We start from the raw sequence: 16,930 nt of genomic DNA on the forward strand, positions 1-16,930 counted from the left end.
TTGTATCTCATAACTATGAAATGCTAATTCATAATTATGACATAGTACGTTATAATTATCAGATACTATCTCATAACTATGTGGCACCTCATGTGATAAAAGTTGCCATTTATCGCTAATTATTTGTTTATGTCTATCTGTCAGGCTTTGAGTCAATTATAATTATATTTGCGTAATTGATAATTCATTACAATTATGGCGTTATTATAAGGGTATTTCTAATTTAAAAAATCTGTTGCTATTGTATCATAAAGAAAATGTAATTAAGTTCAAATAATTGACTTTGTAATTGTAATTGGCATGAAGATTCCATAAAAATTGTCAACTATAATTTAACACAAAACTGGTGAACCATGTTACAGTTCTATGTACAGTTCTACACATGAAGTAAACAATTATTAAAATGTGTTTCATATCAAGCTTTTCCACATTTTACCATTTAAAAAAAATATTAAAACCTATATTGTCATTGATTAGAAAGCCTAACAAGGTAACCTAATCGATAGGAAAGAAATAATTGTAATTGACTTTTGGAGGTTAAAAAATAGTTGTAATTAATTGTAATTTAAAAAAATTACAAATCTCGGTCACTGTAATCGTAATTGAACATGTAATTGTAACTGAAAAATGTGACCACAAACCTTGCTAACTGTCGTTGTGCCTGTAATGGATCTTTTTCATATGTCTATCTGCCGTAGTCTCTGTACGTCAGTTGTACGTGCCTTCCTATTGGCTGTGAGTCTGTGACGCTTGGTATGTCCTAAAGAAGCGCTGAAGGTGAACCACTGCCTCCCTGTCCCAGCCCAGTCCAGTCCAGTCCGGCCCAGCGTTGACCAGGTTCTCTCCGTCCTCCTGAACCATGTCCTTATTCGCCGATGTCCCCCAGGCCCCGCCGGTGGCCGTCTTTAAGCTCACTGCTGACTTCAGAGAGGACAGCCATCCGCAGAAAGTGAACCTCGGGGTTGGAGGTAAGAGCTTAGCTTTCTGCTAACACTACAGCTAAGCAGGTTTCAGTACCGAATTCATTTTTCCACATTACTACATTAACAAAGCTACATAATACATTTAATATAATATATTTGGAGCTAGCTATGAAGCTAACGAAATGAAATGGCATTCAGGTTAAATATTAAAATAACTATTTTTATTCTATTCCGTCTCATACTACATAAACATCTTCTGTATTCCATGCATTCAAAGGTTTTTACTGCTCATTCATTGTTTTCCTTTACACTGAAGACTTCTCTAGAGCTTCAGTTTGATCTATTTATAGTGCACATTCTGTTTTTTCTCTTTTATTCCACTGTCCGCTGTGAGCCTGAACGCATCACTATTTACCAGAGGTGGCAAAAGTACTTGTTAAGTCATCAAATAAAAGTATAGATACTTAAATAAACAAATTGGCTCTGGTAAAAGTGTTGAAGTTTCTCCCTTACTTGGTTAAAATTAAAAAAAAGTACACGTTACTAAATGTACTTAAGTAAAAAAGTAAAACAAATGTCCCTTCATTAATGAGACAGGGTTTATGAACCAGCAAATTCCATATCTTTTATTTTTTAAGAACTTGTAGAATACTGGTACGTGGAAACAAGTTAGGCAGTGGCTATTCGCACGTAGAGGTATCACTATACCGACATTCTACCTGTACGTAGCGCCCCTCATTGGCCAGTTTTGGTAACGTGATATGTCACGTGACTAAGACCCTACATATTTGTACTGCTGTTTGCTATTAATACGTAGATTCTTAAAGTACGTTTCGGACGTGACTAACTAACCCTAAACTATGTCTACGGACTAACTAACCCAAACCATAAACTACGTTACGGACTAACTAGCCCTAACCCTAAACTATGTTATGGACTAACTAGCTCTAACCCTAAACTATGTTACGGACTAACTAACCCAAACCCTAAACTACGTTACGGACTAACTAACCCTAACCCTAAACTACGTTACGGACTAACTAGCCCTAACCCTAAACTACGTTACGGACTAACTAGCCCTAACCCTAAACTATGTTACGGACTAACTAGCCCTAACCCAAACCCTAAACTACGTTACGGACTAACTAACTCAAACCCTACATTGCGTTACTGACTAACTAATCCTAACCTACAGTATGGACTAACTAACCCAAACCCCAAACTACGTTACGGACTAACTAGCCCTAACCCTAAACTACGTTACGGACTAACTAGCCCTAACCCTAAACTATGTTACGGACTAACTAGCCCTAACCCAAACCCTAAACTACGTTACGGACTAACTAACTCAAACCCTACATTGCGTTACTGACTAACTAATCCTAACCTACAGTATGGACTAACTAACCCAAACCCTAAACTACATTACGGACTAACTAACCCAAACCCTACACTACGTTACTGACTAACTAATCCTAACCTACAGTATGGACTAACTAACCCTAAACTATGTTACGGACTAACTAACCCAAACCATAAACTACGTTACGGACTAACTAGCCCTAACCCTAAACTATGTTACGGACTAACTAGCCCTAACCCAAACCCTAAACTACGTTACGGAGTAACTAACCCAAACCCTACACTACGTTACTGACTAACTAATCCTAACCTACAGTATGGACTAACTAACCCTAACCCTGACCCTAAACTATGTTACGGACTAACTAACCCAAACCCTAAACTACGTTACTGACTAACTAACTCTAACCTACATTACAGACTATCTAACCCTAACTCTAAATAATGTTACGGACTAACTAACCCTAACCTTCTGAAGTAGATTTGAATTTTTTTCCACCGTTAATTTGTTCGTGTATCACTTGTTTAGCCATTTTTGTCCGTACGGAATGGTCACATGACTTCCGGTAACGTCATTGGCCACGTGTGAATAGCACCGGGAGTTGTCCGTATGTCTACGTACGGCTAGCCACTTTAAACAAGTTGAATCGGTTACCTTTGAACACCCGGAGAATTGAGCACTCATTCAAATTCGTAAATAAAATGTTTTAAGAAAAAAAAGTGCAAATACTCAATAAAATCCAGAGCAACTTTGAGTTTAACATTTAAAAAAAACTTGAAAATGTTAACTTTAGAACTAAGGGACCTGCCTAACAGAAAAAAGCTCAAACTACCAAAATTTTGTCTTTTTACGTCATGACGTTATCTCGGAAGGTCTGAAAAGTAACAAGCTCATTTTAAAAACAGAAAATACAGATATTTGTTCCAAAATGTAAGGAATAAAAAGTTGCCAAATATATAAATACTCAAGTACAGTACAGATACCAGAAAAAACTACTTAAATACAGTAACAAAATATTTGTGCTTGTCACCTACAGTATGCTATTTACAGACACTATTTACCTCCAACCAGTTCTGTAAAAGGCTTCTCCAGTAATCAGGACAATAATCATGCCATTTCCTTAATTTAGATATTTTACTTTTTTTATTTTATTCACCACTCCATCACAGGACAGAGAAACAGTCATTTATAGACTTTTGGAAAAAAACATATGTGCACTTTAAAAGAAAAAGAAAACAAACTCATGATGATAGTTCGCATATCTTTTTTTTTTGCATTCATTCACAATAATGACATGATGCTGATATAATTTAGATGATCTTGATGTTTCTTTGCGAGCACACATACTGTATCTTACAGACCTGGAAGTAGTTTCATGCCCATTTAAGCACACGTACTGGTCTAAAAATGTACTAAAGTAAAAAGTGGCTTATTTAAAATGTACTCTGAGTAAAAGTACTTTTTGAACGGTTTTGGGGTTCTTTCTTCTGTAAAGTATACAGTATATACATTATTATTAAATGGTTTTATTAAAGTTAAACCTTTTAATTAACTTGCCGGATATTGGAGCAACGCTGGTTAAAATCAGCAAAGATAAGCTCTTGTGGGACAGGAAGTAGTGCAGAGACGGAATAAAATATCCAGTTTATCTTCAAAATAAATACTTTGTGTTCTTGGTTGATTGTATTTCCATCCATTTTCCAATCCGCTTGCTCTTTTTCAGGGTCTTTGGGGGGTCTGCTGGTATCTATCTCCAGCTTTCTTCAGGCGCTAGGCAGTGGATCATATTTCACATAGAAATATTGCACTTATCCATGGTTGTATTACAATAATCTCCACAAAAGCGGAAGACCTACAGGGCAGGACTGAGTTGATTTCTATCTGCTCCTCTCGAAGGAAACATTGAACTGTTTGTATGGTTTTGTGGTTCTCTTTATAGTGACTACAACTCGCTATATAACCCTCTTACACCTGAATTTGGGAGATCTCCTGAATCCTTGATGCAACAGTTACGCATCACAGACAGAGGCAGTGGAAACTGATGGACAGCGGATTACGCAGCGGAAACGTTACGTAGTAGTTAAGCATCCAGTGGAAATCCAGTGTAACACAACCTGTGTATTAGGCTTTTTGGGCTGATCAGTGAGTTTAAAACAAACGATCTCTGATCATATGAATTCAGGTTTGTGTTTTAGGTGTCGGCTGAATTTATCCGGTACTAAATGATACAGATTAACAGAAAATATCATGTTTCAGGACCTAATTACAACCTTGTGATTGTGAGAGAGTGGAAGAGTTCATGGTGGACCTGAACATAACATTTGTTGTCAAGGTGAGTGTGTGTGGGTGCGTGGCCCTTCAACTGCGAATGAAGGCGTTGGTCGTTCGACCAGTGTGCGGAGTGAGGGAGCGTATGTGAACAGAGAAGATCCGTTATAAGCTGTCTGCCGTTCTGAACACCCCCCCAATGAAGCTGAGGATAGCTTTGGCCCCCGGTGTGAAGTTAGACTTCCAGGTGTACAGCAGAGGTGGGGTTTCACACACACGCATGCTTCTGTGTCCACCACAGCCCTGAAACGGACAGAAGTGTCTGGTATGAAAGCGCTCCGCTCTCCAACTTTCCATTTTAACAAGCGCGCGCACACACACACACACACACACACACACTAACAGCAGACACTGTCCCCGCTTTCGGAGCCAGTAGAGTGGGGAAGAAGTCCGACGCTTAGCTGCTCCGCTCCAACCAGATGTGGCACAAATGCGAGTGAAATAAAGCCGTGTCACGTAGAGCCAACAATTCTTTGGTGTAAATGAGACGCATAAAACAATGCCATGGGAGCATCATCTACATGAAGCTTCATCACGACAATAACGTTATTGATCGGATCGGCTAATTAAGACATTACAGCCGATCACATTAATTGCATAAAATGGAAAATATCAGCCAATCCAATATAGCCTACTGTGTATAATGTTTTAGTAAAACTTCAAATTCCTCTTTGTCATCCCACTTCCCTATTGTGGAGTTTTACTTTGCTTCCCTTTGTTTCAGAGTACTGCCTGCTCCTTGGTCAATGTTGAACTTTTACTGCTTGTTACCAAACACACCAAGGATGTGTGCTTCAAATTATTTGTTAACACTCAGTAGCTGTAGGTTTGTTTTGCTAGTAGCTGTGAAAGCGTTGTAACAGGAACAAATGGGCCACCCCAACATCAGTTAGTCATGTAGTAAGAAGTGAGCAGAACTTATTACTAGTTTCACACTTGTCATCAGTCTTCACTCTAGTTTCACTTTGTTGTTTTCCGCAGAGCAGAAGTTAGTTAGAAGTCCTATAATTGATACAAGTCAAAAGACAACATCTGGACTATACTTAAGTCGTTTTCCCGTGAATCAAAATATGTTGAGATGTTTGTCTTGGATTAATAAACCTGCATATGTGAATAGATTTAGACTTAAAACGTCAAATGATCAATGGGAACATGATTAGAACAAGGTCAAAGCTAAAAATGTCAAAGAACGTCTCTGGTTTTGGCGGTATAATAAATTATTTTTACTGCACTTAATGGATCAGAGCCCTTATTTGACCTTCATGGTCTGGTTAGCAGTCTGTAGCAGCACTGAAGGCCTGATATGTGATACTTGTGCACTCTGGGAGGTGGGGGGAAGCACGAGTTCTTGAGGAGTCAGATATGTGCTTTGTACCCGTCTACAGTTGGCCTTAAAGCAGTGTGACTCCTATAGAATATGAACAAATGTTCTCCCACAGTTAGTATTAAAATGTAAAAACCCACATTGTCTGTGAAAGGCTTCTTCAATTTGTTCTATTATTATTCCAATTATAAAACAGAATATACTTTATAATGTGTAAATGTGGGTCAACCATTGTTGGACCTGAAGAAAAAGCAGTTTACATTAGCTGGTAACTCGGGACATTTTGGACCGTTCTTTACCACATGAGCAGATCTTTAACATCTCTGCTGCACTAATTCTACAACGTTTCTCAGATTCAGTTTGAGTTTGATGGAGAACAAATGTGGCTCATCATTCTTTTCATAGTGATTTTAGGTGTGTCCGTCCATGCGTGTTTGTGTGTGTGAAAGACCTGTAGCATCCTGGTACATTAAGTCTGTGTGTTTTGTAAACAGTAGACATGCAGTAATGGGTTGCTTTGAATTACATATTGATGTATCCTGGTACAAACACAAGGTCTGATCAATGGTTCACTCTTAAACCTGTCAATCTGCTACGAGCAACTAACACCTGCAGCGCTGATGAACGGCATTTCCCTTCATTTATTTTTATTATTTTTTAACTGTTTCTTATTAAAAAAAAAAGCAACATGTTGTCATGCTCTGGGCAGGGTCAGGATCAGCTACATTTTTCAATTACAATTACGGGGTGGGTTTCCGGCCGTGCTGCTAACAGACTCTATGAAAAATTTCAATCTGGTTTTAGTCATACCCACAGCACAGAAACAGCTCTCATCAGAGTCACCAGCGACCTGCTGATGGCTTCTCATTCCGGTTCCACATCCCTCCTCATTCTTCTCGACTCCTCTGCTGCGTTTGACACTGTAGACCACCATATCCTCCTGCATCGACTCCAGCACTACACAGGTCTCACTAGCACCGCCCTTCAATGGTCCCAATCCTCCCTCACTGACAGAGCCGGGTGTGTAGCAATGGGGGATGCAAAATCTAGACACCACACTGTCACCTGTGGGGTCCCCCAGGACTCCGTACTCGGTCCAACCCTCTTCACCATCTACATGCTCCCCTTGGGTCATGTCGTCAGCAGGCATGGAATTGATTTCCATTGCTATGCTGACAACACACAACTATATCTTAAAATCACTCCCTCCTGCCCCCCTCTGCCATGGCTACCTGCCTCAGCTCCTGCCTGGAGGAGATAGGGGCGTGGATGAGTCAAAACTTCCTGCAGCTAAATGGCTCAAAAACAGAAGCCGTTCAAATTGGAACCCCTCATCAACTCTGCTCCTCCCCAATCACCTCTGTTTTATTTTCTGGACACACCATTCCCCTCTCTCCCTCTGTCACAAACCTGGGGGTTAAATGTGACCCCCACCTTTCCTTTGACAGTCATGTCAACTTCATTTGCAAAACTTCATTTTTTCACCTCCATAATATCTCCAAACTGTGCCCCTCCTCCCTTCCTGCTGCAGAGAAGCTAGTCCACGCCTTTGTCTCCTCCAGGCTGGACAACTGTAATGCACTCCTCATAGGGATCCCTGGCAGGAGCCTCCAAAAGCTCCAGTATGTTCAGAACAGTGCTGCCAGGGTCCTGATGACGGTGCGAAAACGCGAGCACATCACCCCCATCCTCCGTACACTGCACTGGCTCCTCATTCAGTCTTGCATAGAATATAAGATCTTCCTGCACACCCATCACTGTCTGCACGGTGCAGCCCCCACTTAACTCACTGAACTGCTCACACCACACAACTTAACTAGGACCCGGTCAGGTCAACAACACCGTCTGGTCATGCTCAGGACACAGCTCAAAACAATGGGCGACAGGGCCTTTGAAGCTGCTGCCCCCTGCCTGTGGAATGCCCTCCCAGACCACCTCAGGGCCCCGCAAACGGTGGACATTTTTAAGAAAAAACCTAAATATCACCTTTTTACAGAAACTTATTTTAACAGTTAATGCCTCTTTTTAGTCCTGTCTTTTAATATATGTTGTGTTTTATTAATTAATGTATTTTTTAATCCTGTAGCACTTTGAGATTTGGCATCAAATGTAAAGTGCATTACAAATAAAATCTATTATTATTATTATTATTTGGTGCGTCCCAGGGGCCTGCCGTGCTGCGTGCCCGTTTGTGCCATCTACCCTCTCCGTTGGCCCGCTATATGGACGGGCTGGGCTCACACCTACATGGACACTAAATGCCCAGCTGGTCTGGCTTACTCACTATTACCATTGGGTAATAGAGAGGCACCATAACAGGGTGGTGGGTTCACACATTTAGGGCCCCGGCCTTTCTGTTGATGGCTGAGCCACCGCGTAGAGCATGGCGGGGCGGTGTGCCATTGGGGGTGTTGCTGAGTGCTCTCTTCGCGGGGTCTCTCTGAGCAGTGTCGACCTTGCGGGGTGTGGGGGTTCCTCTCGCTTTTGAGTGTGATTGGGTGCTGACCTTGTCTCCTGGTGGTCTTGAGGGCGGTCCCTGCGGTGTGTTGGCCCGGGGCGTCCTGGCACTATAAAAATGTCTCGATATAGTATACATCTGGGTATTTCTCACTAAATCATTTCATACTATGTAATGTGAATGCACTACATACTAATTTTGACATCAAACGTAGTACGAGTAGTACCTTAGTGTGGCATTTCCAACACAGCCACTGTGTTTAGTAGAAGAGTAGTGGAACAGTTTATTAAACGTGCAGGTTTGCGACCCTTCAGGACTGAGTTTAGACGCCCTTGTGTCAATCATTTGAAACTTTTGTTTTAACAGTTATTCTGAACATTAATTTTTTCTGGGGGGGATTACTTTAACCCGTAGATTGTGATACCAATCTTGGTTTTGTCCCTTCCAGCGTACCGTACTGACGACTGCCTGCCATGGGTGCTTCCAGTGGTGAAGAAGGTGGAGCGTCTCATCGTGGAGGACAACAGCTTGAACCATGAGTACCTGCCTATCCTCGGCCTGCCTGAGTTTCGCTCTGCTGCCTCTAAGGTTGCCCTGGGAGACGACAGCCCTGCCATCAAAGACAACAGGGTAAGACACACTAATAAGAACAGATCAGCTCAGACTGACATCTGGTATGACCATCATCTTCAGCAAAAAAGCAAATTTTATTAGTTTTTATTTGTAGATAATTGCTGTTCTGTATGGTAGATGTGGTTCTCCCATCGTGCTCTGATGCATTTTTGTGCTAAAAAAGGTTGGAGGCGTTCAGGCACTGGGTGGGACTGGTGCATTAAGGATCGGGGCAGAGTTTCTGAGGAGATGGTACAACGGCGTCAACAACACATCTACGCCCATCTACGTTTCAGCACCAACTTGGGGTGTGTGAAGACATCTTTGTGACGCAGCAGCTTTAATGGAGTTGTTTAACTAGTGTTAACTATTTAATTAAACACTGGGCTGTTAAACGTCAGAGTGTCTCGTTTCCTCCAGAGAACCACAATGGTGTGTTTGCTGATGCTGGCTTTAAGGACATCCGTCCCTATCACTACTGGGATGCTGCTAAGAGAGGGCTGGACCTCACAGGGCTGCTGGATGACCTGGAAGTGAGCGTCACACAGTTTAGTTGATTAAAGTCAGTGCTTCTCAACCTTTTTTGACTTGTGACTAAGGCTGGGCAATATGCCTGGAAAATGTATCATGCTATAAGTGTTTCATATCAGATGATATCGATAATTATTGATTTTTTTTTTTAACCAATTAAGAATAAAGAAAATGGTCATATTTAAATTAAATTTTTTTTAATTATAATCTTTAACATGTAAGACTTTAACAAAAGTGAAAGTATAGAATAGAGTTTGTGTCAAGTATTTTACTTTAAAACGAACAATAATAACAAAACAATTCAGGCGACCCCACATGGGGCACAATCCCAAGGTTGAAAAACACTGCTCTAAGTTGAGATAATTGGGAAAATCTGATTTTTTTTTTTTTTTTTGCAGCGTAACTATAAGAAATTAAGCAGTTTTTAATGTTGAGTTTGTACTTGTGATTTTTTTTTTAGGATAATGAAATTTAATACCTTTTCAATAATTAAATTATTGGTTATATCAGAAGTCTTTTATCAACGTGTTTTCTATTAACAGAAAGCCCCGGAACATTCTGTCTTTGTGCTGCACGCCTGTGCACACAACCCCACTGGCACTGACCCGACTCAGGAGGAGTGGAAGAAAATTGCAGAGATCATGAAGGTACAGGAGAGTTGGGAATTAATCAATATTTGTGGATGACTTCAAGCGTTCTCTTTGCTTTATCTTCTCTGAAATACCTTTTTTTATTTTATGAATGATATTCTTTCCTTACGATGCTTTTTTTTTTTACTTTGTGTTTATTTATTACCCACCCTCCACAAAGTGTGGAAGGAGGTATAGGTTTGAGCTCTGTGTGTCCCTCCATCCGAGTTAAAGAGGACAACTTTTCTCAGAAACTGTTCAAGACATGATAACCACACCGGTGTGTGTGACTTCAGGGTATCAATATCTTGATGGAGTTCGAAAATGAAAAGTGCGTTTTTTTTTCCCCCTGGGGTTATTGCCCTTGCTCCGTTTTTTGGACTCTGTTTGAGGTATCTTCAAATGGCACATCTTTTCTTAGAAACCATTTAAGATAGGATAACCAAATTTGGTGCGTGACTTCAGGATATCAATACCTTGATGGAGTTAAAAAATGAGAAGTGCGCAAATATTTTTTCCGGAGTTATTGCCTTTATGCTGTTTTTTTTTACTCTGTTCGAGGTATTTTCAAAGGGGATTGCTTTTCTTAGAAACCGTTTAAGATAGTTAGTAGTTTTAGATTCTGACATGATAATATTTTTTTATGTATACATCCAAGTTCTTAGATTTAGGACATTTAGGAAAAGGTTGTGAGTTATAACCAATATATATAACCAATCTGGTGGGGGATGTTGATGACTGTCTTGTTCTTTTGTCTGTCTTTTCTCCGTGTCTCTTCAGAGGAGGAAGCTGTTTGTGTTTTTTGACTCGGCGTACCAGGGCTTTGCGTCTGGCAATCTGGATAAAGACGCCTGGGCCATTCGCTACTTTGTCTCTGAGGAATTCGAGCTGTTCGTCGCTCAGTCTTTCTCGAAAAACTTTGGCCTTTACAGTAAGAAGACAGGAATCAAATATGAGATTTAATACAAAACAAACTCTTGAACATCTTTTTTTTTAAAATTCTATTAATTTTATTTATTTGTTCCTTTCATTAAAATGCAAACCAACATAGTATACATTAAATAATATCTGCAAATGAAACATTTCTATGATTGGAAAGGAGCTGTAAGAATAATAAAATTCTTATATTTCTTCCCCTGAGCTTAATAAATACATATTTATTGACACCACCAACCTTCCCCCGTCAGTCCACACAATTTTCACTATTCTCTAATAACCTAAAATTGACAAATCAAAATTTACACCTGAGTCGACTTTCTAAATCATATTGGCAGATATTTTTGCCCTTTACATTTTTTTAAATGGACAAATATTTGTAGAAACATTCAAATCATTTTGTTAAGCATTCCACAACCGTACACCGACAACAGTCAAACACATTAGTCTTAAAGTAGTACAAGCTACTTGTTGCTTGAAATCAAATTTCCTCCTGTGATCAACATTCTCAGACACACACAAATAGTCTTTGAACGCACTCTGGCAGTGTTCTGCTTTAAACATAAAAACTAATGTTTGCAGTTCAATTATATCTTTAAATTTTAAAAACCCTGTTTCAATATATAAAGAATTTGTATGATCTCTGAAACCAACTTTGTAAATAATTCTGATAATTTTTTTTGGTAACAAAAGCAATGGTAAAATATTGCTAGTATATGTGTTACCCCACACTTCAACACAATAATTGAAATGTGGCAAAATAATAGAACAACATAACATTTTCAAAATGTTGCAAGATGAAACTAAATACTTAGCTTTGTTCAAAATAAAAAAAGATTTTAAACACCTTTCTTTTTACATATGATATGAGCTTTTCATGACAGTTGATCGTCCAAAATAACTCCAAGGAATCTAAACTCAGTCACTCTCTCATACTCAGTATTGTCGACAATGTCACTTTCTCTTTAATTTTGTTTCCAAAAACCATGAACTTAGTTTTGTTTAAATTAAACGATAACTTACTTTTTGGTTAAACCAATATTTAGGTAGAAGCATTTTATTAAATCATCTCCTGAACAAAATACATTTGTAGCGTATGCAAATAATACAAATTGCAGCATTTTTGAGACCTTGCAAATGTCATTAACATATAATCAGGGCTTTAAATTAACAACCTTAAAAATTAACGGGTGGGTGGGTAACATAGTAGCGTTACTAGCCATTTTGGCTGGTGAAGAATGAAACAAATACCACTGCGTCTGTTTGAATCGGCAGGCTGCAGAAACGATGTTGCAACATTGTTGCCAGATTGGGCTGTTTTCCGCCAAGAAATTTGAGGCTTTTTTCTGTGTGTTTAGACTTAAAAACGTAATGTGTATCTGGCAACCCTGCTGGTTGTACTAATCCTACATTTCCCATGAACACTATGTTGTGACGTGTCATTCAACAGTTGGCTACGTGCTTACGTTTGCGTGACTGTTATGGTTCGTTATCGGAGGAGTCAGACGGAATGATGTAAAATTAGTTAGTAAAAAACAAACAAACGTGGAGATATTTATCAGGTGTTGAAAAACCTAAACTGCAAAAAAGGAAGGCTGCTGCCGACACAGGGGAAAATGAAGATAAATAAGCATCTGAAAAGAAGTTAGTACTTGATTGCTTCTATTTTTTCTAACTTTAGTGTTCCAGGGATCCAATTTTCATCTGAGTTAAGTTTGTTTATTAAGTTATGAGAATATACTTTATAAAATGTTTACTTCTCCGACACACCCAAAGTTCCATATTGCACCTTTTAGGCATTGTTACATCATTGTTTTGAAATTAAATGTATATATTTTTACCATTTTAATGTATTTCTGCAATCAACTAAATTACAATCTATTTCAAGAAACATGAACACTTAAAACTATTCTGTGGCTCATAATGTATTTTAATTTTGCTGGGAAAAAAAATTGGCTGATGGAAAATCTGGTTGGCTGGTAACTAAGAATCTACTATCCATGGCGGCTGGTGATCTAAAAAGTTAATTTAAAGCCCTGCATATAATATAAAAAGTTTAGGTTCCAGAACCTTATTTTGGAAACATGTCAAAAACCTTTATTTCTTTCTCTGATGTCATCAGATGAAAGGGTTGGTAACCTGACAGTAGTCGCCAAGGACAACGAGAACCTGACCCGCATCCTCTCCCAGATGGAGAAGATCGTCAGGACGACCTGGTCCAACCCACCATCTCAGGGAGCGCGTGTCGTCAGCAAAACTCTCAACTGCCCCGAGCTGTTTGCAGAATGGTACGAACCCTTCATCTCTGTGGACACTTCACACACAGAGAAGAACCAAAGTCACACTCACACAGCTACACTGCCATACTACACACTGCTACCTGTCAGTGTAGTGATAGTGAAGGATCGAGAAAGCATAGTGACCTCTAGCTGTGAACATTCACATTGCAACTACCAATTATTAAACGCTGCTCTTTACTAAAACTTGCTGGTGAAGTTGAGGTTATTAGTCAAGGCTAAAAGATCAAAAACCTAGTTTTAATTTATAATTTCTGACCAGAATATTAAAGATGTAATTTTTAAACCATAAGATTTAAAATTAAGTAAAAAAATTAATATTTAATAATATAAAGTATATATTAATATATAAAGGTGTTTTATCACGTGTTTTGTATCCGTGCCAGGGTTGGGGTCAGTTATAAATGTAATTGCGTAATTGATAGTTAATTACAGTTATGGTGTAATTTAATTGTAATTAAAAAAATCTATTGCTGTTGTAATCGTGAATAAATAGTAATTGACTTTAGATAATTGACTTTGTAATTGCTATTAAAATTTTATAAAAAATTGTCAATTATAATTTAATGTAAAACCATGATACAGTTCTATGTAGGGTTCTACACATATGTAGTTAATTATTAAAATATATTTTATATCAAGCTCAAATAAATAAAAATAAACCCAGGGGTATACTGACACAAAAAAGGCTCTGTTATGGTCTCCTCAAGGAAAGTACAATAAGAACAAATGGCGTGAAATAAGAAGACCAGAACATAATTAAGGACATCACACAAAGATTCATTTAAGTGTTTTTAATTAAATAAATCAAAACTCACTAAAAGTGAAAAACTAAAAGGGCCTGGAAGCTCCAGCTGAAACCAACAAAATGCAGGGGGAGGCAGGCCAACCCCTATAGGGCCGTTGAAGCTGCTCCCCCTACCTAAATTAGAAAACTGGGATTGAACTACATATATAAACAAAAACATTGACTACCGGTCACTCCCAGGCCAAGCTAAAATAATAAACTAAATAAATACAACAAAATGAAGCATGTGCTCAGCCCAGCCCTGCATCCTCTCCGGTCTGTCCCAGCTCCCCTCACAGAATGAAGTGCAGGCCATAAATAGCCAGCAGACTCCCTCCTGCAGCCAATCAAGCAGGTGCTCTTGATGAGGTACCTGCTCAAAGAGAAAAGATTTAGGGGAGAATGTCATGACCCCACGCAACAGGCTCAGACACCCACACCAAAAATATTAAAACCTATTTTTTCATTGATTAGGAAGTCTAGTAAGATAATCAATACATAGGAAAGAAATTAGATGTCAGATAATTGTTTTTAGTGTATTTTACAGCTGATTTGGTACCTGGTATCATAAAAGATGCTAACACAAAGCTAACACAAGAGGAAGGGTAACTTTTATTAGGTTATTTATTTCAAGCTCAGTAATTGTGATTAATTGTAAATGAGAGTGTAATTGTAATTGATGTTCTGAGGATAAAAAAAATATTTGTAATTTAATTGTAATTGTGAAAAAATGCTGGTCACTGTAATTGTAATTTGATTGTAACTGAACATAGATAATTGAGAATGTAATTGACCCCAACTCTGATCAATGCCCACTACTGACTGTGGAGCTGAAAAAATAAAAAATAAAGAGTGAGATGGCACTAAATGATAGTTAGATTTTTATTTTTTCATTTTGCCACCCTCCCTCGCTGTAGGAAAGGGAATGTGAAGACGATGGCAGACCGAGTTCTCTTCATGAGGGATGAGCTGAAGAGCAAACTGCAGGCTCTGGGTACCCCTGGAACCTGGGACCACATCACTCAGCAGATTGGGATGTTCAGCTTTACTGGCCTTAACCGTAGGTGGAACACGCACGCACGCACGCACGCACGCACACACACACACACACACACACACACACAGAGCTGGGATGACACGAATTAAGGCAAATGTGGAAAAATCTAAAATAAATAGATTCACACATCAATTGTTTTCAGTGTGTGATAAACCTAAGCTACGGTCACATTAGATAAAATATTATTTTAGGAAACATTTGGAACTGTCTTAGCAGTGCTGTATGTGTAAGTAGCATGAGATTTGTCTCAATGACATTGAGAAGCCATGGGTTCATTCAGGAAACAAGTTCTCACCTCAATTTATCATAACAACTATCAATGCACCGAGATAAAAGTTCTTTGCTGAAAACCGAAAAACCCAAAATAAATAATTATTCAAATTATTAGTCCCATTGCATTTATGGCTGTAAATGTGTACTAACCTCATTAAAATGAAAACAATTGTATAAATTTAAATATTTATGCTTCAACAAATAAATCAATTGAAAATGTGAAAGTATTTGTTTAGTACTGATATTCCAACAATGCACATTATAAAATAAAAAGAAAATGTTTCATTGTCCTACTCATACATTAAAGGCTGTGGCTATTCATACGGAAACTTATGAATAGACTTTCGTGTTCAGATGTGTTGAAATACAGACGCAGACAAGTTGGCTTGTTTCCAGATAAGCGCACACTGACTGTGGTGTTTGCTTTCATCACCACAACATCCTGTTTCGGTCGGCTTGTTTCGGCGAGCAAAAGTGTTTACCGAAAGTATTTGGCTCAAAATGGCCCAAAAGTGCATTTTTGGTTTTTGGCCTGAATGTCGGTGCATTACTAATTCCAACCATTTCAGAAGCTGTTCTGTCTCTTGTTATCTTTGGATGGACCCTCCATGTGTTTGTGTTTGTAATCTTCTGCAGCCAAACAGGTGGAGTTCATGATCAAGGAGAAGCACGTGTACCTGATGGCCAGCGGGCGCATCAACATGTGCGGCCTCACCACCAAGAACATCGACTACATCGCACAGGCCATTCACGAGGCCGTCACCAAGGTTCAGTAAAGGCTGCTTCCCTCCATCCAGCTTCCTGCTTCCTGTTTCCTGCTTCCTGCTTCCTGTGTGCTGCAGGACATTCAACTTTACTGTGGAACCACCCCCCACCACTGATCAAATGTGTTTTAAAGCACATCAACAGTTATTCTGCTAATTACTCTATCATCATTTTATCTTCCAGTTCAGTGTCATTGATGTAGACACAGGCTGAGGGTCTTTTGATCCAACAATGACAAAAATCACTGCGTTAAACGTTATGAACTATTCCAATGTGATCACTTGAACAGTGAGTGAGGTTTTAATGTGAGTTTGTTTTAAACTAACTTAAACATACAATTATCTAGTCCCTGACTGTTTTAATTATAAAGAGAGGCAAAGGGCAATGAAAGCTGAACGCTTTAAAAAGGTCACTGTAAGGTAGTGAATGTGCCGGATATTAAACGTGTTGCCTTCCAGCAATGAGGAAAAGGTTAATAGTTTATTTAGTGAGATGACCAAACATGTTGCTTGTCAGTAGTGAACAAACGTCACTTGTGGTGTTCTTCTCTCCTCTGCCTGTGGAGCTCTTACTGATACGAGTGTGTGTGGTACTGTGGTACTGTATATGTGTCGTATGGAAATAAATGATAAGCCTCCAGAATCAAA

The 16,930-nt window shown here is 38.9% G+C and overlaps 1 protein-coding gene across 1 annotated transcript; it reads left to right on the forward strand.

Annotated features, from left to right (window-relative positions):
• The first annotated feature begins 740 nt into the window (after positions 1 to 740).
• Positions 741 to 16,930, forward strand: LOC114468116 (aspartate aminotransferase, cytoplasmic-like). The gene is made up of 9 exons (XM_028454822.1): positions 741 to 968; positions 8,845 to 9,026; positions 9,193 to 9,316; positions 9,429 to 9,541; positions 10,082 to 10,186; positions 10,949 to 11,099; positions 13,227 to 13,392; positions 15,106 to 15,248; positions 16,155 to 16,930. The coding sequence occupies exons 1-9, from the start codon at positions 860 to 862 to the stop codon at positions 16,292 to 16,294; spliced, it is 1,233 nt and encodes a 410-aa protein (XP_028310623.1). The 5' UTR covers positions 741 to 859; the 3' UTR covers positions 16,295 to 16,930.

This window comes from Gouania willdenowi, chromosome 1 (genome assembly GCF_900634775.1).
Source record: "Gouania willdenowi chromosome 1, fGouWil2.1, whole genome shotgun sequence".
NCBI classification, from domain to species: domain Eukaryota; kingdom Metazoa; phylum Chordata; class Actinopteri; order Blenniiformes; family Gobiesocidae; genus Gouania; species Gouania willdenowi.